Below are 26,960 nucleotides of genomic sequence, written 5' to 3'. Positions count from 1 at the left end.
ATCAGAAAATACAGAATAGAAGAGCAAAGAAATACACAGAAAGTGAAATTGGAAATTTTATCTTTTGCATCTCAGCCTCAGACATAAGTGGAGCCCCCCCCCCCTACATGCTACATACAGGATCCCCACCCCACCCCTTATTATCATGGTCACATTATGAAGCACGGATGATTGCTCTGCACACTTAGAGCTCATTACAGTCGAGTCCCAGCCGAGCGCGGCTGAGTGGGGCTTCCTGGCCGGCGGCGCACAATGGGCCGACCCCACCTAACGTCCCCGGAGACTCACTTAGACACAATCAGATAGAGATGGAGAAAGTGTGCGTCGCTCCCACTCGTCAAAGAAACGACACCTGACGTGAACGTGTGTTTGTCACAGGAAGTGTCTCACCTCTCGGTCAGGCTGTACTTCCTGTTGAGCGCGGTCGTGTCCTGCTTCCGGGCAGGATGCGTCTGTGGAGGAGAGTTGAAGCAGCTCATTAACACCAGAGACATGAGGGAAGGCTTCAATCTGCAAAGTGCTGGTCAGCAGAGGGAAGTGGGTGTGGTCCTCCGGCCGGCGGTCAGTGGGGAGGAGGCGGAATTTAGAGTCCAGCTCTCCATTATAATTTTTGGGGCATTTCCTGGAAGTCTTTATCCGTCTGTATTTCAAACTTTGCTTTTTCTTTGAGAAGCTTAAATGCTTAGAATTTCACAGGTATTATATATATATGTTTTGTATTTGTGTTTTCTTTTTATTTATAGTTACTTTATGTACAAACTGCAGGATGTCAAACTTTAATTACATTTATTTTCATAACAATATCTAAGGAATCATTGCTTAAGGAATTTCTTTCCTCCCTAAATGGCATCTGCCTCCATTATGGTTCTAATCCTTTCGAACCTTTGTCCTTGAGATGGTGCTGACCTCAGACATTTGAGTTCTGCACCTTGACGTGTGTGTGTGTCTGTGTGTGTGTGTGTTTCCCTGGTGTGTGTGTCTGTGTTATCTCAGCCTTGTCGTCCGTCCAGCACATCTGTTCTCGTTACAGCAGCAGATACCAAAAGTAAATTCCAGGCTCGGAGGTTATCATGGTGGCATCAACTTTACAACCCTTCATTTGAAACACAGCTCTATGCTGAGGAAGCTGAGCTTTGAGGTCCCCCCCCCCCCCCCAGAGAAAACAACAACACAATGTCAGCTTGGATGAAATATCTGCTGATCTGAAGTCAGACTTAGTCCAAAACAAATGTCAGCTTGGCTCCGCTCAGCGTTAAACCATCAGCTCACTGGTGGGTGGAAGTTCACAGGAGTTTCTGTAAGTTCAGACCAGAGGCTGCCCCCCCCCCCCCCCCCACCAAGCTTTTTGAATCAATTTGTGGCAGAGATGAAACCCAACGCTGCTATTATCGCTTACACAAGTGTACGCCGCTGTTGCACAATCCCAAACCCCCGCAAAGTTCCGTGAACTACTATTTCAATGAGGCGCTGAAAAATTGGAATTTCAGCCTTGAACCACATGCAGGACGTGAGGTTCCACTACAAACCGACCGTCCAGCCACAGAGGACTTGGACCGAGACGCCGCTCTGCTCCAGCGTCCTCCACAGCCACAGTCTCATCTCACAGAGCTGCACAGTTTATCTTCCACTGGGAGAGGACTGGTGCTGGGACCTGGGCAGCGACTGGGCTGAGCAGGCCTGACTCTAGTGCTGAAGTTAGAAATCTAATAATGTATTAAATAAGTGAAAGGAAGTCTCGAAGCACCAACTTTACTGTGTTTTTACCAGTAGATCCAGTTCATAGATACCAGCCTCCTGCTGAGTGTCGTGGTGCACTCGTCTTACCTCTGTGGGTGTGTAGCTCCTGGACGTGTGTCCCTGCTGCAGAGGCTGCTGGTTCTCAAAGGACTGGGAGGGGGGGCAGACGGGATGGAAGGCCGACCGCGGGGCTGGACTCTGGCTCTGGGAGAACGCACGAGGCTGGAGCTGGAAGTTGTGCTGGAAGTCCTGGTGATTTTCTTTGCCACGAAACTCCTGACGTACGCTGAGCTGAGCAGCTTCCTCCCTCTCTCTGTCTCTCTGGAGCTCTTCCTCTCTTTCTCTCTGGAGTCTCTCCATCTCTTTCTCTCTCTCCAGCTCTAGCTCTCTCTCTCTTTCCCTTTCCCACTGTCTCATCCTCTCCTCTCGATCCCTCTCCCGCTGAATCCCCCTCTGCCGGGCTTTCTCCAGTTCCAGCTCCCTCTCTTGTCTCTCCTTCTCCTGCTGCCGCTCCCTTTCTCTCAATCTGTCCTCCCGCTGCCTTTCTCTCAACCTCTCTTCCCTCTCTCGTTCCCTTGCCCTCTCCTCCCTCTCCCTCTCCCGTTCCATCTCCTTCTCTCGCTGCCTCTCCCTGCTGGTGCTCACCGACTGCCTCCTGCTCTCCATAGTGTCTGAAAGCAGGGAGCTGTCCTGAGGAAGCGCCCCCTGGTAGGAGTATCTCCTTTGGGTTGGGTGCAGGCCGAGCTCCCCTCCCTGGTGCTCAGGGTGGTTCGTGGGTTTCTTCTGCCGACGACTCGACAGATTTGGAACATTTGACCCAGATATGCTTTTACTCGTCTCCTCGAAAAACTTCATTCTATCTGCAAATGGAAGGATGTCGGTGTCCTCCATCCGAGAACATGAAGAGGTGCGGCTGTGGGAGGAGGTGGTGGAGGAGGCGGAGGAGGAAGTGTAGGTACAAACCCCATGTCGTGATCCTGTGACCCCTGATACCCTCTCATCCGGGACCCTGCACCTTCGGTCCTGCTCTGGTTCTGGTTGGAGTTTATTCTCAGGGGTCCAACGCCAGCGGCGGGCTTTCCCGGCAGGAGCTGGTTCTTCTACAACTCGAATGCCGACACCAAAACTGGGCAGGACTGGGTCCAGAACCTGGACAGACCTGGAGGTGATGCTCTGGGTGTAGGTTGTTGACGGAGGCTGAGTCAAGGCGTCATGGGTTGATTCATTTGAAGTGTTTGGTTTCTCAGCTGCTGTTGTTGTCCTGACGTCTTCGTGCATCACAGGTGAAGCAAAAGCAACTTTGGTTCTCCTCTCCTGGGAAGGCACATCTGGGTCCTCCTGTTCGTCATGGAGGTCGGGACCCTCCTCCTCCGGGACAGTCTCCCCACTGCAGAGCAACCCCCCCGGGCCACAGCTCCTCTGCAGCTGGGCCTTCTTCCTCTGGATCTCGTTGCGGAGGTTGGTAGCAAATCGCTCGTTGCGCCGGCGGTTCCGTCGATGGTTCCTCGACGGGGTTAACTTCTTCATCGTTGCCTCTCCTTCCACGTTCTCCTCCTTCTTTCCTCCACTCATTCCTCTGTCCTCCGCTCTCTGCTCCTCCAGTAAAGTGTCCACACTGGCAGCAGCACTGAGAGGCTCAAAGTCACTTTCAAGTATCTGGTCCGAGCTCAGTTTCCCCTGGGTTCCACTGGGGTCTACTGGTACGCTCACCGAGCGGCCCCAGGGGTGATGATGCTGAACCGAGGAGGGGGGTCCGCCATTTACACACACCCCGTCGAGTCTGTCACATGACTCATCACCCTCCCCTTCCAGGAACACAGATCCGGGGGTGGAACAGCGGCTGCCGTCCCATTTGGTAGCCGGGGCGTGGAGGTGGTTATCAGCAGCGTCCTGCTCTTCCTTTGCAGGTTGGTGTGAGGAGTTGGGCTCCATTGACGAGCTGTCACTGTTAAACTGCAGTAACTGGAGTTGTGAGGCGAGGAGCTTCTCTGGGGCGCTGTGCCGGTGAAGCTCCTCAGAGGAGAGCTTGGTGTCCGACTGCCCCTCAACCTCCTTTGAGGGTTGGGCGGGTGAGGAGCCCGGAGGAGACGAGGGGACGGGGACAGGGGAGGGCGTCACTTGGTCAGAAAGATGATCTGAGGTGGCGTCTAAACTACAGTGTTTGTTAGCACTAGTGTCACATCTAGTGTGTGTCACGTCTCTTGTCGGTCTCTGTGTGTAGTGTGAGTCTGAGGTTTCCTCTCTGAAACGTCCAGTTTTGTCACTTTCCTCTGGGGCCGAGACGAAGCCGTTCAGAGACGACTGGTTTTCCTCAAAGTAAGAGGTCAGACTGGACACCTCAATGGGAGCGGAGGCACAGCGCTTGTTGGCAGCATTACTGTGACTCCTTGTTGCTCTGAAGCTGTCCGTCCTGGTCGGAGGCTGAGGAGGACTCGTCTTCCTCTCCTCCGCGCCTCCTTCTCCATTTCTCAAGGTCTCAAAGTTCCCTCCCCTCCTCTCGACCTCGTAGCAGCAGGACGAAGGCCTCTCCTTCACCTCCACAGGCCTCCGTCTCGGCCTGGTGAGGGACCTGGATTTGTGTGCAATCAGCTGGGCCTCGTCCGGGGCCTCGGTGGACGACCTCCCCAGGGTCGGGGCATCACCGGCAGGGTAGTCTCCGCACGCCGGCCCCAGGCCCTGGAGGAGGTTATCCATGGAGCAGGTTTCACCGGGCTTCAGCGGCACAGCTGCGTAGTCGGATGTGTTGGAGCTGGCGGAGAAGGAGCTGTAGGCAGAGTCCCTCTTGTTGTTGAAGAGGGTCGGGTCCACGGGGGAGTTGTGGGAGTCGGAGTACGGCTGTGCGGTGGGCGTCGGCGTGTCCAGGCTCTCCATGGAGCCCAGGGAACTGCTTCTGTCGGTGGAGGAGTAAGGTCTGGAGAGCTGACCCCACTGCATGGACAAGTCACTGCAGAGAGAGGAGGAGATCAACATCAAGCTTTTCAAGTTCAGACATCAAGGCTAAAATGGGAACTTGAAATGAGCAGTTGTCATTATGTTATAATATAATGTGTATTGTGTATTAATTATTGGGAAAAGGACAACAGTGTAGAGAGAACGTAGAAGCAAAATATCCTGTTTCATCAAACTGAAAGAAACTTCTAATGCCCCCGCGGTGGAATCCAAGCGGTTTCCTTCTAATCAGTATAATGTTTCTCCTCGATTGACATAATGGCCGACTCTTTAATAAACTACATACGATAAGTCAGCTTTAATTATCAGATGCACGAGCTGCGACTCTCCCCCTCAAGACACACACGGTTTCTTCTCCTGGAACAAAGTGTTTGAACCGCACCGCCCAGGGAATCTGTTTCCTATCAGTCCTAAGCTGAAGATCCACGGCAGCCCCATGTGTTTCTAAAGACCCTCGGAGGACGCCTCTTTAGGCGCAGAGGGATTTCCTCCTCATCAACTCCCACTGCCGGGAGTGGAACTCTCTAACTCATCCCTTGATTCCTCTCATCCTGGTTCTCCTGCCTCCTTCGGACCCGACCCGTCCCGGCTCCTCTACGTCAAACGTGGATTTATTACAAAACTGCTTGAGAGTTGAAGGCCGCTGATTGAAAGGGACGTGGATGTTTACAGAGGAGCCTGCTCGTGTGTTTTCTCACTAATAACAAGTAACAGATACTTCAGTGATTCTCAAGTAAAGTCGAGTTTAATCTTTATAACCAATGCCCGTAAGTCTCAAATCTGTGCGTCACTGTCTACGACAACTCTGACCTGGACTCGGATCAGGGGAAACTATTTAAACGAGGGAAGAACGGAGGATAAGAGCAACAGAAGATGGCTGCTGCTTCGGATAGACATGTAATAAATGTCACATATATCAAATCCTGTGATTACTCAACAGGCCGTGAATCTGAGCGCTGACCTCTGCTGGACACCGCCCTCCCTCTTCCTATTTCTGTTCACTTCTTCTTCCAACTTTCTACAATAAAACGTCCAAGAGTAACACACTAAAGAAGAAGAGGACAATTTCCCAACAACGCAAACTTCTTGGAGAACCACAAAAGAAAAAGAACTGGCAGCGAAAAAGGAAGAACTGAGAGAAAGGGGGATATAAAAATACATTTACACAAACTGGCTGATGCTGGGGCACCTTCTGTTCTGGTGCTTGGTTCAAATCCAACTCATAAAAGTGATGAATGAAAAATATGCAGACATTTTTTGACCCTTTATATTTCTCTGCTGTCTTATTCAAACAACAGGGAAAGTTGCCAAGGGGAGAAAACTGATTCGCGTCTGCAGCTCTGATCTCAGAGCAGTATGGGAAACAGACTTATCTCCGGGCTATTTCTGTGGCATTTATGGTTTACAATCCATGAAGGGATCTGACAGCCAATGGGGGGGGGGGGGGGGGGGTTGTAGGTTCATGCTCTTACCATTAGAGTTTATAAATACTGTAAAATCCAATGAATCCCCTCAGACTGAAGGACGGGACTTGAACCTTGCGTGTCCAGGATTCTGTTTCACTTTCCCATAGAATAATTCAAGGATCTTGATGAAAACCATTAGAGGGACTGATATCTCCAGGAGCTGTCGGTTATAGGGACGGGCTGTTATAGTTTAGTTGACTCTAATATGAATGGATTAATAAAGAAAATCATCTAAATGGGATTAAATCATTCCCCTAACACTCTAACAAGTCATGTGACCACGTTCCCTGGGATGACACACTCAACTTAGTGAGTTTCAAAGAGTCAAGTGGTTTTTATACTGTACGGAGATCAATGGAAATGACAGAGTGGCAGGAAAACATATTTAAATATCACTGCAAGTCTATGGCACTGATTTAAAATGGTCTTAACCACTGAACTGGTCCCCATTTAAACACAAAGGAGCTCTACTGGGAAAAGAATGTCTTTATCTGCATGAGAAACTCCTCTAAAGGAAGTGAGCCATGAATGAGAAGCGGCGGCTGCTCTATAGATTTGACCTGAGTGACGGGGGGGGGGGGGGGGGGGGGGGGGCAGGAAGTGAGACGGGAGCTGGACAGGAAGTGATACAGTCCACTCCCGCCCAATCAGACGGCAACATGAAACATGTGAGGAGGTCGACACAGGTAAACCAGTGTGTTCACACAGACTGGGATTAATCCACAAATACACACTTTAACACTCTCACAACCCGTTTTGATGTTTACACAAAGACACACACACAAACACTCTTGTTTAGTGTTGTAATTAACACACACGCAGATGCAGACGGAACAAAATGCCCCTTCACACAAACACAGTTTATTGAATGTCTTCCTCTCTTTGTCCACATGTTCTCAGAATCACATGCCATTGTCCAGAGTTATGCCGGGAGCTGCCTCCTCATCAGATGGTGTGTGTGTGTGTGTGTGTGTGTGTGTGTTATGCTGAGATCAGGCAGGGGAAACTGTGGGAATAAGAGACCCCCCCCCACACACAGACACACACACACACACACGCTGCTATGTAATCCATCTGGGACTGTTAAATCTAATAGTGGTGCCTTATATCACTGATGTTATCGGGAGCAGAACAGTTTGAGCAGCTGACAAAGGGATAACGTCTATTTGTATTGTGAGTCAGTACACACACACACACACACACACACAGACACACACACACACATCAGTGACTTCCTTCTTCCCTCTGAAGGATTACAGCTCAGTGAGATCATTCTCCACCTCAACCTGACTGGACAATCCAGGCCTTTGTCCCAACTGTGTCACAATAATATAAATACACACATGGTCATACTAACAACTGGATGGATTACTCATTCAAACAGAAAATGTCTGACATCCCCTGGATTCAGCTTCTTTATTCAGATGATTTAATGTTTTCTTATGTTATCGTAACCTTAATATTTGATCTTATGATGTCGTCTTGGACTTAAACAACTTGTGGTGTGTGTGTGTTTTTTTTTAAACTATTTCCCATGTTCTATAAACCAAACTGTTGAACAATTAATCCAACCAAATTGTACACCTCATATATCAGTCCCCTGAAACATGCCTGAATGTTTTCAATCAGAGAAATTCCCCAAAACTTTGATAAAATCTCACAATGTTAAAGACCCTCAATTAAAAACGCTCCAAAAAGTTGAAGGGTTCTTTTTTAGCCTTTCTCTCCAGAACTTCCACCAATGAAATCAGTTCAGTAGCAGCAGGAAGTCTCCAGAACCATTTGTCAAAGCAATCAAACTTTACCCTGAACGGTTGAGTCGTTAAGTATCATCTGGTCGACTTACACCAGACCTCTATGCATCTGGAGTTCACGTATTTGGGATAAAAACTGATGTTAAGTCTTCTAACGAGACATTTTAACCCTTTGTTCAAATCATTCGACCCTTCAGGACTTCAGTTTAGATGGAGTTGCTTTGCACATTTATTAATAAAGTGATTACAGCAAATCGTAGAACCGTACGAGGAAGCATTTCACACCACGGTGAAATCGAACACAATGATTTCACCGCTGCAGCCGAAAAACCCCAAACCAGAGACAGACGGACAGAGGTCAGGTCACCGGGGTCGATCTGACTCACTTTGGAATGTGGATATAGAATCCAGAAATAGACCAATGAGCTTCCTGCGTGGGCGGAGTTGACACAAGAACACGGTGATGTCACCTGCTTCCTGCCGATTGTTGACTTTGAGGGATCAAAAATCCCCGGCAGCCGGTTACAGCCGACGTCACCACAACCTGACTCACTCCCTGTCTGGTGAATTCTGAACACTGACTGAAGCCCATTGGCTGATTTCAAACCAAGAGTCTCTAGATTAGTGAAGAAGTCATTTAGGTTATCAAGTCATTTCATAATAATCACATTATTATCAATCTGAGAGATGGTTTTACCTGTTGTCAGTTGTGTGCCAGGGTAATGTGTAGGGGCCGGGGTGGAGCTGCATGGCAGACGGAGGCGGCGGCGGCGGGGGGAGAGGAGGGGAGTCGGCGGGGGGGAGGCAGGCCGGAGCAGGAGGTGGAGGAGGTGGAGGAGGAGGAGACGGGGGAGGGGGAGGGAGGGGCAGCTCCGACAGCTTCGCCAGGTGCCAGGAGTGAGGCCTGAGCAGAGGAACGTTGCGCCTGCGGAGAAGAGAGGGAGAAACTCGGGTGAGGATCCACCACAACGGGAATCGAACCAATTTACACATTACAAAATATATATTCTCAGATGTACAGAAGATGAATATGCAACGTGAATAAAGCAGGAGATTGTCCATCTCACATAGAGCTCCTCAATTCATATCTGAAAGCAGCTTTAGCTAAATGAAGGTCTTACGTTTCTGATTTGCAGCCTCTTCTCCAGGAGCCTTTTAACCTCAGTGCAAAGCATTATTATTATTATTAATATTATTTCTGTCCACACTAGATGATTTACCAAGGCAGCTTGGCTAAGATGACATCCCTGCGTATTTGCTTGGAACATCGGGGCAAACATAAAACTGCGACCCACTGCGACTGAGCCTCTCCAGCCCAGATCCTGTGGAAACAGCTTCCTACAGAGACCTTTGGACTTCCATTAAAAACTCATCTAACATGTACAGTAGGTTCTCCACTCGTATCCGCAGCCAGACATTCCACTGCATCCCAGGATATTCACCCGTTCCCTTATTCAGAGGTCCGACACCATGTGCTGGCCAGATTCTACTCAAACCCCCGCAGACGTGAGAGTGTGAGACACAAGGAGGAAAGAGAAGAGTGAGACCCACGGAGAGAACGAGAGAAAGAACAACCACTTATAGATTTCATATTCTCACAGTCTGGATGAACGTCTATGTTGGGAATCGTATATTTCAGACGGGTGGGAATTCTGCTGCTCTATGAAAGTAACTTTGTGGAGAGAATCTATGCAAATGACAACTTTACCATACAGGGAAATGTTCAAGGTCGTTTCACGGTCGAGATAAAAGGACCTGACAGATTTGTATTTGGACATTTTGTGACCAGTAACTAGATTATGACTCTTAAGGACTTGAAACCCGGCTTTGAGTTATAGTCACCGACTCTTGATGGATTTGAGGAGACTCTAAACGTTTGTCTTGATTGACTTGACCCTTAACGAACCCTCCTCATTGTCTGGACTGACTTGAAACTTGACTCAGATTCAGGGTTTCATTCCCGACGACCCCTCAAATAATGACAACGTTAAAAGTTCTCGAACCGAACGCACAAAGACGTAAAAGGAGACGGGCCCGGGTTTTGCAGACGACAACATTCAGGGGTACAGTTCTGGGAGAGGAATGTGGATTCTGGCAGCACCAGGGAAAGGAAAGGACCATTTCTGAGTATTATTGTTTATGATAAAGCAGGAGAGGGAGAAACCATTTCCAAAATAAACACCCTTGCTTCCTGGTTGTGGCTCCTTAAGAGGGATTTCTATCTGAGCCCCTGATTGTTTGACTCCGCCGACAATGTCCTTAAATTATCCCCTGAGAAAGTTTATGTGGAGCCTGTGTGTGTATGAATATGTGTGGGAACTATCCAAGCTCAACCAGACAAAATACCATTATCGCACCTATAACAAACATTTGCACAGCAACCCCCCCCCCCTCCTCTTTTACTCCAAGTTTAGCGATCGGAGATGGATGACTGTGAAAACGAAAACAAACCATGTCACGCCAACGTTATGGGAGTTACACAAAGAAAGATGACAAATGTGTCGTCTTGCAAAGTGACGCAGGAAACTTGTGAGTGGATTTGTGGCGACGCAGGGGGGGGGGGGGGGGCGCATCGTGTTTATTGGGGGAAAGAAATGCGATAAGGGGAAAGTTAACTTCCAATAACTGCTCTCTTAAATTGTGTGAGTATTTTTTTATTTCATTATATTCGCATTATTCGGGTAATTTCTTTGGTGTCACTGAAACAAGATTGATAGAGAACAACACAATCTCAGTTATTTATCTTCAGGACTTGAGTCGGTGGGAAAGAACCTCGGAGACGCTGTGTCCACCGAGGCTCCATGAAGTCTGTGTCCCTTCATTCATTGGACACAGGAAACAAACCGAAGCTGGACTCAAACCCTCCGACAGGCCACCGCGGCCGACGCCACTATCGCCTTCGCACGTTTGTAATAACACAACTAACGGCCTCTTCCTGTTTCTCACAGTGTCACCGGGCTGGCTACCTGCCCCAGCTGAGAACAACCCACTCAGAGAAGGAGTCACATGAAACATATTTCATATTTTTGCATAATTCGCTGGCAGACGACAAAACAACAGCGTGTGCTCGAAACGGAAAAACCGAGATAACGAGTTAATCCACCGCCGCTGTGGTGAAGCTGCAACCGGGACAAGCCAGGAAATCAAATAGAAGAAGAAGAAGAAGAAGAAGAAGAAGAAGACGAAGACGAAGAAGAAGAAGAAGAAGAAGAAGAAGAAGAAGAGTGACAACGGCTGTCAAAGGCCGAGGAAATCGTGAATTCTTGGTCTCTGCTGCTCTGAATGCTCCTCTATGAGAAGGAGCGGCTGGAATGTCCCAGTTAACGGTCAGAAACTGCAACAGCTGACTGGTGCCGCAAAGGTCAACGTGCATAATCTGATTCACACACACAGACACACACACACACACAGACAGTGTCAATGCAGTAGAGGACAAGATGCCAGACGGGCGGTTGCACAGATTTAGGATCTAACACAGTCTCACAGATAAGGACAGAAAGTTGTGTAGAAATACTTTGACACAAGAGGAAGGTCTCAGAGGTTTAAATACGAGTGTGAAAAAGTGCATCATGGGTTCGAAACCCATCCCTGGGAAAATAAAAGAGCAGCTCGGAAAAGTGTCGACAACAACAACAACATCTCTAACTTCATATTTCTCCTCAAAGAAAGTTTCATAAATTGAGTATTTGTCTGTATTTTTAAAAGCTGCACGACTTTCAACACCTACCAGACTCAACGGGGCAGAAGCATCCACACTCCCACTGATCCCAGTGCAGCTCCCAGCATCCCTGACCCCCGCGGTTCAAGTGCTGGGGGGATTAACAATGTACCGAGGAACGTTCAGACAACACAAGCTTCTCTGAATCCGCCTCTGGTCGGCTGAGGTCTAGCGAGGGAGACGGGTCGCGAACACAAGGTGCACGACCCGGCGGAGGGTTGAGTCTGAGTCCCGGAGCTGACGTCCGTGTGAAGTGTGAGGCAGGTTCTGACCAGGAGGAGACTGATCCTCACATCCCCTCCTTCCCCCCCCCCCTCCTCCCTCGCTCCTCTCGCATGGCTCTTTCTCCCTCCTGCACTCTGCACTGCTCTCTCTCCCAGCCCTCTCTCTCTCTCTCTCTCTCTCCCTCCTCATCTCATTCTTTCCCTGCCTCGCTCGCCCCCTCCCAGGCAGGATGTGTGAGTCAGTAGGAGAGGAAGTATTGTGGAGAGCAGATAAAGTAGTGGACGGCTGCTAAAATAATACCCAGGGTTCTACACTGTTATTGTTCGACAGGGAAAAATGCAGAGGTACATCCTCCTTGTGTGTGTCTGTGTGTGCATGTGTGTGTGTGTGTGTGTGTGTGTGCATGGTGTGCATGGTGTGTTTGCAGAGCATGAAAAAGAAATCGAAAAAGAGCAAAGAAAGCAGAGAGCGCTGGACAGACAGAGGGGATTTTTCACTCTGGCAGAGAGACGGGAAAAACAAAGAGTGGTGAAAGAAGGGAACGTCAGGGAGGATGGGAGGATGGGGGGTCTGCAGGAGAGGATCAGAGCCTGTGGAATCATTACACACAAAAAACACAATGAGAGGAGGAGAAACTCTTCTCATGTCACTCCTCTTATCGCTGAGATATATTTCTTTCAACACACGTTTCTGCTGCAGGGGCGTCAGCAGGGAACTATGGCTTTGACCATTGTGCTCCGAGCTCCTGATAAGAAGCTGCTGCTGCTGACCTCGTTTTCAATGAATGAATTCATCACTTACTCTATTGAATATCAGACAATACAAATTCAACGTTCAAGTTTTCCTCCTGCAAAGTAAACGAAGGAAAAGTCTGATCTCCTGGGGTCAAAGTGCAAAACCCATGGGAAAGACAACAAGCAGCATAAAGACAGAACAAGACCAGGGAGGTGGGTGTGGCATATGATCACAAATACAAAATAAACACATAATTATTCTTAACAATTAATATCCAGTTGTAAATGATAAATAACTGAGTTATGCTGCAGCTTGTGGCTCAAAGTGCACGTTTCTAACTGAATATAAATGAACAACACAGTCCCACATAACCTTTACATATCAAAACGATAAACTATGTGCCTGAACAAAGGTAAAAACTAATCCACACTGATTCAGCACCGACTCGTGCATGTGTCTTTATTATTTTCAGTCTTTAAAAAGTTATTTTTGATCAGACTTGAACCTTGAGGAGCGAACGTCCAGACGTGTGCGCGTCGGCCATTAGCTGAAGTTCAACCAGCCAGACGCTTAATAACAAGCCAGTGTCCCGGCCGGCTTCAAAGGATTTCCTGCAGACTTATATCTCCTGCAGACTGTGTGTGTGTGTGTGTCTGTGTGTGTGTCTGTGTGTGTGTCTGTGTGTGATGCACAAGCATGTGAGCAGATTCCTTACATTCTCCCTTCACAGGGGGAAAAGGGTTAACTGCTCCGAAGCCTAAACAGCCTCAGCTCCCCCCCGCCCCTCAGTCCCTTTGTGTTTGCAGGCAATTAGGACGTATTTGTTTGCTTTATGTGTCTGTGTGTGTGTCTGTGTGTGTCTGTAAGTGTGTGTGTGCGTGTGTTTGTTTATAATGCAGTCCTTCATCACCCTTGATTTTGGATTTCTACACGACACACTCACTTGAAGACACGCGTTTAGTGCTTAGACGCACACATCACGTAGACATTAGGAAACGTAGACTACTGCTACCCCACAAACATCACACACACACATACACAAACAGACACACACATACCAGGTAATCAGTACAGTGAGACTAGGCTCATACCAGAGGTCGATGGCAGGAAGGGTGAAGTCCACTTTAGCTTCTGCAGCACAATGCACTGTTTGTTACCACTCGACCCACTAGATCGTGTGTGTGTGTCTCTGTGTGTGTCTGTGTGTGTGTGTGTGCACTCCTGCCATTTACTCCATCCAACTGTGGAGAACATTTAATCCGACTGTGTTTTTAGAAGCGTTTCCATCAGAGTCTGATCAGCTTCATGCAGCCTGATGGAGATGAAATCCCCGTGTGAGATCTCAGCTGCAGATCAACACCTTCCCCCTCGGAGCCGACAGCAGGATCCTCGTTAACCTCGTTGCCTCAACTGTAAATCCATCAGTGGCGGTTCCACCTTCACCGGAGTGAACCGAGCTCTTTAAAAACAAAGACGTTGAGCGCAGATCGAGGGTCAACGGCCGCGCGGCAGTAAAGTTAAGATGAAAACCTCCCCGTCACCTCCAACTTGGAGATGTTGTGATTAAACTGGATTTACGTTGGTTGTGTCACACAAACGTTAACACAACACTGATGCCTGATTCACGGGTAGAGCCTGAATATCAGGGATTTTTGGGGATGATGCCGTCGCAATATTTGGGATTAAAACATTTCTGATTTCCATACAAGCACAGGAAGAAGCAGAGATACTGGGAAACAGCTGAATAAATCACTATCAGCTGATGCACCAGTGATGAGCCACGACTGGAATGAAGGAAACAGACGTCACAGAGAAGCATGTGAGCGTCTTCAGAGATATTGATGAGCGGAGTCGAGTTATTAAACTGCTCGTGTGCCAGCGGAGGAGCACAAGGCCTCGCTGCTCAAAGGCTCTGATTGGATTTGTTTCCTGTCTGCGTTCGCATGCACACACACTTCTGCTGCAGGGGCATTATATAGAAATTCAACTTTCACGTTTTCTAGGTTTACTTTTACCCGTGCAAAGTAAACGGTTGTAGGAGAAGTTGGTTCTCGTGAGTACGGATTGTGTTTGTGTGTCTGCAGCAGCTCTTCATCTCTTCCTGGTTTGCCAGAGGGATCAAAGTTCAAAGTGGCTTTATTGTCCCTGCAGGGACGTTGGTTTGAAGCCAGGATGCACAAGGACACGCACAAAGACACACAAAGTCACGCACAACACTAAAAACACATTCGTAAAAAACATTTCTAAACATTTAAAAGTTGACTGGCAGAGACAATGGACGTCAAATAAGTTTTTCCCCTCCGAGCTTCTCCTCACTCCTGACTGGTTATTCCTGGTTAGAAGTGGCTTTCAGATTTCAAAATAAAATGACTGAAAGTATAATTTGACTTGAGTAACCGGAGAAATCCAGATGAAACTCGGCCGATTCACTCAATTTGAACAGGAATGTCCGATGAGCTGAAGTTCGTCTACTGACAGAAAGTGACTTTGATTTTAAATCAGGTTATTTATTTTGAAAAACATGAAACATCCTCTGATTCTAGAAGATTTGCAGCTTGTGGCTGTTTTGTAAAATCACTAAAGTGTTTTTAAATGTATTAAAACTTAATAGAAAGCAGTCGGTTGATTTGCAGCCACATCAAGGAGCCGTGAGAGATTTATGTCACAGCAAAGGTGAAAAGTCAAAAGTCACGAAACACGAGGGGCGAGGGAGGTTACAGGGTTAAAAGGAAAACCCTCTCTCTCTCTCTTCTACCACCACTGATGTAGTGTGATGACGCCTAATGTCCCGGCTCCTCTTCCGTTCCATGACATGCAAACATATTTCATACGTGTGTGTGTGCGTCCAAGCCGGCCTCTAGGAATTTGTGTAAGTCTGAGACAACCGCTGTGTGTGTGTGTGTGTGTGTGTGTGTGTGTGTGTGTGTGTGTGTGTGTCTCTGTGTGTGTGTGTGTGTGTGTGGAGGGAGTCAGAGCAGCGTCATGTATCACAGAGTCGCTGTTTAATGGGCCAGTTAATAAAATCCAGGCCAGAGGAGAAGGATAAACTGTGGGAGACCACACGGGTAGTGGACACACACTCACACACACACACTCTCTCACACACACACACACACAGACACACACATTGTAACAGGACCACAATGATTCAGCCGACTACTTTGCTGATATTGGAAAATGGAAAAGTTTTGTCTCATCAGCAGCTCAGTAAAGAAAGTTTGTCACTGAGCTCAGACGCTAGTTTTGCCCCCCCCCCCCCCCCCCCCTCAACTTTATCAAAGATCAACTAAGTTTCTCATCATCTGAAGAATCATAATTACAAGCTAATAAACTCATGGGACAGAATTCCCTCTTTTATTACTTTTATTGTCCCGTCGACAGCGAGGACACTTTTTGTAATTATTGGAAAGAATTCAGAATTGTCGAGGATTATGAACTTCACATCTTTTCCTGCCCTAATGAGGTGGCATCACATAAACTCCCATGTCTGCCCCTCAGGCTGCCACTGCCCCCGTCTGTGATCGTTGTGTTGATTTAGTGCGACAGCAGATGGGTTGAAACACAGACACACACACAAATATCCACGGTGTCGATAAGTCATCCGAAAACTGCGTCACAAAGAAAATTATTAACATCCAGGGCTCTAATCAGACCCAGAGTGTTGTACGGGTGTGTGTGTGTCTGTCTGTGTGTGTGTGTGTGTGTGTGTGTGTGAGGAAGAGGTCTTGAGGAATGCCAGGAATGTCTATTGTTCAGTTTGGGAAGCAGTGATGGGGGGGCAGACTATTGTGTTTCACGGTTCTTGGCACCACAGACTTCAGTCTTGCCCGGTCACCAGGGACCCTGTGGTACCGAAATCTAAACAACGGGATGTGGGAGTGCAAGTTCAAGTGTGTGTGTGTGTGTGTGTGTGTGTGTGTGTGTGTGTGTGTGTGTGTGTGTGTGTGTGTGTGTGTCTGAGTATGAATATGTAACGTGTGCTCGGATCTCAGCATGTGGACCCTGACGAGCTCGAGACCAACTGAAGATAAAAGATGAAAAAACAAATATTACAAATGAGGAAAAGTAAACTGAGAAACTGAGCGTCGCTGCAGAATCGAACCAACGCTCGGAACCACAGATCCCAGTAGAGCAGTGGGAAGTTCAAAGTGAATGTTGGAGAGGAAGATAAGTTTGAAACAACTTTAAACCGAGTTTTCATTTCAAATCCACTTGGACTTTTGCACAGTTGAATCTGAGCCACAAGTCGATTCCTCATATTGTGCAAAAACTACTGATATAATAACATTGTCCAGTGTTTGATCAGCTTTAGAGCAAAACCCACAGATATTCAGTTTAATATCACTTGAGCCAAAAAAGAACCAAATCCTCATATTGAGGTAAAAACAATAAAACTTTAAGATATGATTCAAATAATTATCCAAATATCTAAATCTTCCACACAACATGAGTCAGTAAATCTGAATCTGAGAACCGGCTCATGTTCATGTGTGAGTCAGGGAACGTGTCAAAACATTTCAAAAATGTTATTTCACCTAAATACCAAAAAAAATACAATAACCACAAACCCCTGCTCCCCCACTTTCCCTGTTTCCATTCTTTCATGTGCTCGTCCTCCCGCCCGTTCGGCCTTCGGCGAGAATAAATGTTTGGTTAATGTGTAACGGAGATGAAAGAGCAAGAGGCGATGAAAGAGTCTTTGTCGTAAAGTTCTGTTTATGCTGTCAAAACATCAGCCTCTCTAGTAATTATCATTTTAATTCCCCACTGCCACTGGGCCGGTGTCGCTCTGCCACGTACGGGTTTGTGTTGCTCTGTAATCTGACGTTTCTTTCCCCCAGCATTTGTTTTGATTTGCTCCTGACTTTAGGGAGATTTCCATCCGAGGAGAAGTTCGAGGAAGTGACAAGAAAGAAGATGGATATCAGAATAAGATAAACAAGCAGCTGCACTTTCTCAGTGGGCAGAGACGGGGAGCAAAGGTCTCGGCTGGCAAAACCGCAACCGACAGAGTAGAGGTAGAAAAATACAAAGTGCATTCTGGGGAATAAAACATGGAGATGAGGAGGAGCTGGTAATTGAAGGTTGAATGTCCCATCAGAATACAAAGTGTCGTGGAGATGCATTCTCTGCTTTTTGTGTAATCCAAACAAATAGTCGGGGTTGAAAATAACTAAGAGGACAATACTTTAATTATAAAAGATCCGTTTAAAAGAAACAACCTGATCTCATTTGGCAAAAAGCCCCTTGAATCATAAAGGGAGGAAATAACATCATCCTCCACAATTAGGAGACAGAACAGAGCTACAGGAGCGTTACAGGGGTTTCTGGGTAATGAAGTTTTCCACATGTACAACATAATGTAAACGTGCACACACATTCGATGCACACACACACGCACAGCTGCGTCTGAAGAGCGGTTTCCTGTCGCCTGTCAGTCAACAGGTTTGGTCTCTGTTTGTGTTAAAAGTTGCTTTTTTTAACACAAACACACAGATTCTGCCAACGCACTAAGAGCGAGCTGGACGGGAAGTTTGGGACGAGCAGGAAATGATGCAAAAGCCTAAGAATGTCCTCCGGCCTCGTCCAGGGCTGCCCACTGAGAGACATAACACACACACACACACACACACACACACACACACACACACACACACACACACACAGACAGACACACACACGCAGGGTACAGTTGGATCTAACAAAAGGTCTGTGAAAACAGGAAGTAGTATAGAGGGAACATTTCCAGGTCGAGCCAAAAAAAACATCCTTCTTTCCCATTCCAGAAATATATTGGGAAAAAAAAATTATCAGTCAGCGATAAACACCCCCCCCCCCCCCCCCCCCCCCCGAAAGATCTAAAGAGACGAAAACACTCCCGGGGTCGAAGTGAGAAAGTGAACGATCACATCGAAGCAGCAAGGAGATGAATATCTGAAAGTGTCTGTATCCACAAGGGGGCGCTGTTTGGTTATTGTAAGAGTAATTATCTAATTATGGTTTGATTTGTTTGTTTCCCAGCAGGATCAAACAGGAACTGCAGAAGTGATTTCCTTGAAACTGGGAGGGAGGATGGAACATGGGACAAGAAAGATAGGATGCTTGTTTTTATTTTTTTTAATTGTCAGAGATGTTTAGTGGATTGATTGAATTAACAGTTAAGATAGATTATGCATAAAGTGGAGCTCGTGTGAAACATCAGTGAAGTTCTCTGCCTCCCGACATTGTTTACTTTATGACGGTGGATTTCTTAATGAGGAGGAACTCACAACACGAGTGACTTGTTAAAAAACATCGTTCCTGAGGTAAAAACCAGAGCAGCCGCTGTCGTCTCCCTCCAGTACAGAGCAGGGCAGACCAGTGGATTCCTGTGGTTTGCCAAATTTAGCCTGCAGGCGTCTTCTCTCTGAGCTGAGATTTTGAATTCAACGTGTTTCATCTAAAGAATGAACGATGGTGAGTAAAGGATGAAGGGAAACCTCGAACAATAACTGAGATATGAGCAGAAGGAAAAGTGAAAGGAAGTCAAAATGTGCGGAGAAAGAAAGAACTTTGTCATTTCCCTCATAACACAACTGCTTATTAATGTTATGAAAACCAACTCAAATACAATTCATCCTTTTAGAAATCCATTTTAGATCCAAACCAGAGAAAAGCTGAAACAAAAACACCATTTTCCTCGAGTCTCCGACTTCAGCAGCTCACTTGTTTCCTTCCTGCACATCTACATCATATTATTAAACCCAGTATGAACACCTTCCCAGTACAAAGCCCGTTTATCCACCAATGCTCCCACAGTAAAATAAGAACCGCCGCACAGGGAAACCCCAGTGAGTAATTTCCTGATGTTTCCAAGTGTTCTGGTTTCCAGTAGAAACTCTCCGTCTCCTGTTCGGGTCAAGTGAGTTTTAATTGAGCTCAGAATAACAGAGAAAGACACGCGGGGCGATTTCTCACACGTTCTCCAAAACGTACGTGAACACGAATAAAAACACTCGAGGTGGAGTCGCTCTACGTTTTGGCAGGAACGTTTGGAAACCTGCTCTGGAAAGACGCCATCGTGGAAGAGTCGTGGTGAGGGAACGAGGAATCCACGAATACACTGCAGGTTTTATTTCATACGTTTATATGAGGGCATATAAAAAAAGTTATGGCTCCACATAATTGACTGAGGTAAAACGGAAATGGGACGGAGCCAAAGAACGGCAGCTTTTCTCTTAGCATGTCTCTAAAGTGAAGGGGGGGGGGGGGCACAAATTATGAGAACATTATATTTAGATGCCAGAGCTGCTTTATTAATCTTTTATTAATGTTTAACAGTCTACACATCCACTAGAGGGAGCTGTTTGGTCATTGAGAGACCAATTACCATCTAGGTTATGCTCCATTTGTTTAACTGATCATTGGTTTATTTGTTTGTTAGAACTTTACCAGTCTATCAATCACTCTTCTAGTCCACAGACCCACAAGGGGGAGTTATTGTCAGACTAGTTATCATATTACGGTTGGCTGGTTAGTTGGGTGTTAGTTGGTTCCTTCCCATTTAAAGGAAGCTTTGACCTGCAGCTCTATAGATCTGTGGAAATGAGACCCTCAAAGAATTTAGCATTTTTGCACGACTGGTCCAGGATCTGTTGTTCATACAACACGTCTACACAGAGATGAGGATTCAGTCAGTCCGGCAGGAGGCTGCTGCTGAAGAACTCTCCAGAACATGACTTGTTCCAACAGTAACGTCTACTGGCTCGGAGTCGGGGGGGTCAAAGTGCAGCCGGGCTCCAACACGAGCAGAGATTAGTGATTAGTGCCAGAAACCTGTCAATCAAAGGGGTTTAATTCATAATCTGAGGAAAGAGACTGAAGAAAAACATGAATTCCTAGATGACTGTTACATTGAGATCTATGGTTAATGATGACACACACACACAAACACACACACAAACAGTAAGGTTGGGAAAGTCCCTGAATAGTCAGACACTCACAGAACATTCCAGACACGCTGGATTAAACTGGGTGTGATTCTCATTACCAGTAACATTTCTTCAATACATGTTTGTCCATCTGTCTGTTTGAGTCTGTGCTGAATTCACACTGTACGTACTGTATGTGTGTGTGTGTGTGTCTGTGTGTTTGTGTGTGTAAGAGTGTGTGTGTGTGTGTGTATGTGGGCTGGACGGCCGATCTGGTTTCACAGCCAGAGCAGGACGCGCTGCAGCCAAACAGCTGTCTGAAGCTGTCCGAGTCATCGTTGTATCAAGAGCCCAGTTGTGTGTGTCTGTGGGTGTGTGTGTGTGTGTATCTCTGCAGTAAAATGATATTAAACACAGTATTATCTTTGTGGATATTGGTTGCTTCTCCTCTGACGTCCACTCAGTGAAGGAGAAAGGTTGTTGTATTTTTAAGAATTGTGTAAAATCAACATGTAGATAAATGAAACCACAGAAAATGGATGAAGCTCCCTGTATCTTCACAAAGTGCTTTATTGTTTACTGCTGGAACTAAGGCTGTGATGTCATAACACGATTCAGTGTCACAGCAAAAACACAACAACAAAATGAAACCCTATGTATTTGACTGAACAGTCGAAGCATACAAATGTAATTCTTTGATTTTAAATCTAAACCGAGAGAGGAAACTATCAGCGGCTTTTCTCCGGGTTAATTCAGCTGACGCAGCTCGCTGTTAAATCTGACCTCAGATCTGCAGCGGCAGCATTAGAGTCCGTGTTAAGACGCCAACACGGATGTTAAGTCCGCAGCGTGGAAATGTTCCTCTCATTAGTTCTGTTTCCAGAGGCCTAAATACCAGCACTGAACTGGGAGGGAACCAGTGGGAGAGAGGAACAATTAACGGTTTCTCCTCCTGTGCCAACCAGCGTCATGGTGCAGTAAATAAACTTTAAAAAAACCACAGTAATCAACATATTTATGTAAACCACGGATCAGATGACTAATGGAGGCGTTCAGTGCAGCTCAGTGTTGTGGTTACAGCGTGTTTTGCCACCCCAAGTGGCCGGAGCAGGAAACTACAGCTTTGAACAATTTCCAATATTTCAAATGTGCTTAGACATTGAATATTTGGTTTGAGATTCTGTGGAATTCTGTTTCATATTTAGATTTATTCAGTCTATGTTTATGGTACAGTTAGTGTTGTTTTCATGATCTATAATCAGACCCAGGCTGCAAAATACTGTAAATATAGTAAAAACACTAAATCCCTCACTTCTTAGATCTGAATGCTTTTCTGAATCCTCACAAACACACACTGCTCCGTGCTCATCAGAGAGTATCTGTGTTCCTTCTGACACCCTGAGGGTCAAAGGTCACATCCTGTGAGACCTTTTCTATCTGCGAACTTTGCTTTCATGTGTGTTTGTATGTCTGGCTCGTACATTCCTGACAGGACGGCCGAGGGGGGGGGAGAGTCACCTCGGTCGAGAAGGGAAAGGAAAGAACAGAAGACAGACAAGCATCCATCTTGGAAGAGGCGTGCTGGAGAGGGCTGTTACCTCCTGACGGTGAGCTTCAGGATCCTGTAGGAGCCCTTGATGAGGATGAGCGCCTCCTGTCGGCTGCCGTACAGCGCCGAGCCGTTGATGTTGATGAGCTCGTCCCCGACCTTCAGCGTCCCGCAGTGCGCCGCCTTCCCTCCGTCCTCGATCTGCGGACAAAGAGTCGGTTGAGAGGAAGGAGAAACCAGTCGGGGGGGGCTTTCAGATGAAGGGAAATACAAAAATAAACTTGAGAATCAAAAGTCAGTCAGAGAAACGTCCCGGCGCTGCCAAGACGATTCCTCTAAAACCCATTTCTGCTTGGACTGTGTCTGTCCCCATGGACACGTCCCCTGAAAGAGCATCGTCTGGACCAACCATCCCACAGAAACCCATCACATTCCTCTCTAACAGACTGTGTGTGTGTCTGTGTGTGTCGGCCACAGCGCTGACCGTGGGTCACACAGTGGTGAAGCTCCGTGTTGTTAAAGCATTGCTGGGATGCTTGAGAGCGTTCTCCGGGCTGCGGGGGGGTGAAAGGATGGCGAGTGTTGCGGTGCCGTGCGGTGAGAGGACTGAGTTCGTCCATAAATCACATCAACAGAGAGAGAGAGGACAGGATGAAAGAGAGACAGACGAGAGACACAGGGATGGACGGGAATAAAGGACTGGACCACCGAGAGGAAGAAGAGCCGACGAGGACATGTGACCCCCTGCTGTGAACGCCAGGAGGATCAGTGCTGGTCTGAGATCAGCTCCAGGTTCTGTCACTATAACCATCTCTTTCCGAAATGACAAACCCTGGTGAATTCCACCGTTAACCCGATTTATTAAATCCTTCAGGGGCGCGTATATAAAAAGAACAGAATCCTGGTTATGGTGTGAAAATGAAGAGCAGCCGTGTGTCCCTCCCTCTTTTCCACCGTGCCTTCATTCATTCTCTCACCGCTGCTGCAAATATCAAAAGAATGCATGTCATGGAAACACTGCTCTTACTTTACGCTTTTGGGATTTTACAGACACGCAACGGGGGGGGGGGGGGGGGGACTCGGCCTCGGGAGCCAACTCAAACACAAAGTGAGATCTTTCATATATTACCCCCCCCCCTTCAAACAGGTCCAACACGGGAAATACCTGAACAGGGAAACACAACTTCATCACAACTTCTGCTTCTGACAATGATCATCCAAAATGAAAAGTCTGTGGGGGTCAAACAAAGGTCGTCAGCCCAGCGAGAGACTCTTTTAAAGACAGGTCACTGGGGTTTATTGGTCGATACTGGTCGTCCAATCAGAGACAAGCGATGTAGTGTCTGTGGGGGGGGCATGAAATGAGGGATTTTCACAGTCTGGGACTCGCACACCTCTGTTTTGGTTGCTATGGTATTATACACTGTGGAAATTTAGGTATTTCCACACACACATGCCAAAATCATAGAGTCTACTACACACACACACACACACACACACACACACACACACACACACACAATGTTCCCAAACACAACATACATAGTTAGAAAGTCAAATACACATCTTTAATATGAACCCGTATTATTCTGTTATGTAATAATTGTAGGACTCAGAAAAAACAAACACACACACACACGCACACACAGACACACACACACACACAGCTAAAACTATCAGTGGACCGTTAAGCTCAAAATGTGATCCATCATTTTCACATGTAGAAGAAGAAGAGGACAATGACCGGGAGGAAGAAAAGGAGAGGTAGATGAAGATGAGGGGAATAACCTTTGAGGAAAGAAGGTGAAGATGAAGTATGAAGAAAAGGAGAAAGGGAGGAGAAACAGAAGGAAAGAATGAGTAAGACAGATGATGAAGGGAGTTTGAAAAGTGGCAAAAGAAGAAAGGAATGTGATGAAGATGAGGACAAAAGGGTGCAAGGAAAATATGAAGATGAATAAAAACTTAATAAATGAAGCAAACGATGAGTGAAAGAAGGAGGGATGCAACTTTAAGGATGGAAGAGAAGGAGGTGAGGACGAAAGGAGACGAAGATGAAGGTTCCTTTATCACCAGCTGATAATATTGAAGAATTGCCGAAACATTGCCGACTTCTGCCGACTTCTCCTCGGAGCTCCACCACCGGAGCTCCGAGGAGAAGTCGTGAACTTTTAAGGATGCGGTGATGAAAGTGATCCACAGGAACGTGTGGGGGGAGTTTGAAAGAAGCTCGTAAAAACCTCTGGGCCAGTTAAACTCAGTTTCACTGCAGTCAGACCTACATGACTGGGCAGAGGCTGTGTGTGTGTGTCTTTGTGTGTGTCTGTGTGTGTCTGGGCCATGTCCAGAGTGGGTGAAGTCACCCTCTGCTCTGGGCAGACGGAGAAGAATACCCTCTCTGTTAGCTGAACCACACACACACGTAGGCACACACACACACACACACGTGCACACCAGGCAGGCACACCCTTTTATTTTTAGATTCAAGGGGTGACTTCATTGCCTTAAGTGTGTGTCTGTGCATGTGTGTGTGTGTGTGCATGTGTGTGTGGGTTTGTGAGGTAGGCATGGTGCCCGTCATTGTGCCCAGAGGAAAATGGGAATCCTCACGTTGGTCACAGGTTGTCATCACTCAGCTATCATCTGACACTAGCACCCAGACAGACACACACACACACACGTACACACAAACACACACCTCATCAAACAACAGCCTCTTTATCAAAAACAGAAACGATCATGAGCTCCAGTCTGAATATTATTAACAGTGTGGTACAAAAACATCCTGCAGCAGAGTGCTTGTGTGTTTGTGTGTGTTTGTATGTTATGTTGTGTATTTGTGCAGATCTGACAGAAAGCTAACATCTGCACTTCAATATTAAACAGCATGAGCTACTGCAGTGGCTTTACGTGTGTGTGTGTGTGTGTGTGTGTGTGTGTGTGTGTGTGTGTGTGTGTGTCTGCCATGGCAAGGCGGTGGCTACACACGTGCATTTATAACCTCACATTACTGAAAGGTCCAGACGGAGAAAATGAGTAGTTCTCTGAGTAACACAGCTTTGAGCTGGTCTGCAGGCAACCAGAGCTTATACACACACACACACACACACACGGGTTGTGTCTTTGTGTTTAACTGTTGAAGAGACACAAACTTGAAATCTACATTGAAACACAAGAACTCATTTGTGCAACACACACAAACACACAAGAAGAAATTTAGTGAAGGAAACAGTTTCAACTCTGTTTACACAAAGACAACACAAGAGGATTTACGCAGGACTCGTAAAAGTGTTTACATTCAAACTGGAATCAGTTTGTTGTGTGTTTGAACACACACAGTGTTATCACAGATTTACATTTCAAATCAGATCTTGTGTGTTTATAACATTCATTTAAATGTAAAGAGAATCGACCTTTGTAAAATCCGAACCTGTGAGGAAATGGGTTCTGACCACAGTCCTGTAAACAGCAGCCGGGTTTGTTTTATTGTCGAGCTGTAAATTGTTTAGACATTAAACGCCACCTCCTGGATGTGAGCGTTTACACTAACCTTTCACTTGTATGGTGTGTGTCTGTGCAGCGGGCTGACAAGATAAATAAATTAAATTAAACTTTCTGGAGATCTGATAAACGTGTGGGAGAGTTTTTCTGTGAACTGATTCATTCAAATGACTTCATCCAAGAGAATCTAAGACTCAAACTGAACGGTGCAGAGCAGAAGAACAGATCCAGGCTTCTAGTTCATCCTCCCCCCCACCCCCAGCCTTCAGGAACTCACTGCGTGTGTGTAACTGCGACGTACAATTATCGACCATAACTTGACATCTCTGTTTAAACTGGTCCTGTGTATGGAAGTGTCCTGCCACTGTCAGCTCTGTGCGTCGGGCCCTGAATGGAGCCGTCAAGCCGACAGGTCAACACAAGCTTTGAGACCATTGCAGAAACCCCCTAGGACAAAGAGCCTCGGGGGAGGGAGGACTCCCAGGACCCCCTGCTGCACACCAGCTCCACGCTGCTGCTGCTTTTGTCTTCACCGCCGGCGCTCGGACCCAAAACACCAGCACATGTGTCTCCACTGGGACCTGCACCAGGAGGCAGAGGTCAGAATCATGGGAACATGGCTGAGGAGCTGGAGGTCAACGCTACCAGTCGGGGGGGGGGGGGGGGGTCCCAGCCCTGAACGGTGAGCCCAGTTGCTCCCACATGTTTTGACAGCGTTTAAATTCACCTTAATTCCCAGTGCTGGCAGAGGTCTGCTTTTAGCCACGAGTCTGAGTCACTAAGTGTTTGACCTACTCTCCAGAATGAGGTCAAGGACTGGGAAGGGAAAAATGACTGAATCAACTGGTTTCGTGTGTGGGAACTGGCTCCAGGACTGGAGACTGCACGCTGGGCCTTCTAGAGAACAAAGCTGTGAATCACCAAACTATATATAAAACCAGTTTCCTCTTGAAACTCATGTTCTTGAGTTTCTGCAGCTGGTTTGTTTCGATACAGAAAATACTACAAACAAGGAAGTGACGTTCCTGATGAGAACCAATCAGGAAGCGAATGCAGCTGACTAGGGCTGAAATAAATCATTGAAAAATGCCGGTGCATTCTGGGAAAATACTTCCACGAACTCCCTCCAGCTTTCAGCCTGAGGGATTCAATTCACCAGGTAGAGCAGACGCCTTTAATTCTCCAGGAGCTGCTCTTCTAGATCTGATGGCCGGAATGTGAGCATATGAATCAATGACAAACAAGCTCCACACACGCACACAGACACACACAGAGAAACACACACCCTTCATCAACCTCTGCCCTCCAGTCTGGGCCTTGTGAGGCTCTCCTCCCTTCCTCACACCCACGCTCACACAAGGCCTTCTTTATCATGGCGGGAGGAGGGGAACGGCCGGAGATGGAAAAAGAAAAAAG

At 46.9% G+C, this 26,960-nt stretch overlaps 1 protein-coding gene across 2 annotated transcripts in view; it reads right to left on the bottom strand.

Moving 5' to 3' along the window:
• shroom4 (shroom family member 4) overlaps positions 1–26,960 on the bottom strand; it is a 43,463-nt gene that overhangs the window by 4,394 nt on the left and 12,109 nt on the right. Inside the window, exons 2-5 of one of the 2 annotated variants that reach the window (XM_062384387.1) lie at positions 22,093–22,244; positions 8,604–8,831; positions 1,825–4,681; positions 391–452 (exon numbers count right to left, since the gene is read on the bottom strand). In XM_062384387.1, the coding sequence (XP_062240371.1) occupies positions 391–452; positions 1,825–4,681; positions 8,604–8,831; positions 22,093–22,244 (3,299 nt within the window). Of the gene's footprint in view, positions 1–390; positions 453–1,824; positions 4,682–8,603; positions 8,832–11,633; positions 11,875–22,092; positions 22,245–26,960 lie in introns of those variants that run through there. The other variant, XM_062384388.1, reaches the window with a different exon arrangement.

This window comes from Platichthys flesus, chromosome 24 (assembly GCF_949316205.1).
Source record: "Platichthys flesus chromosome 24, fPlaFle2.1, whole genome shotgun sequence".
Lineage (NCBI taxonomy): Eukaryota > Metazoa > Chordata > Actinopteri > Pleuronectiformes > Pleuronectidae > Platichthys > Platichthys flesus.
This window is presented reverse-complemented; position numbering and strand designations above follow the sequence as displayed.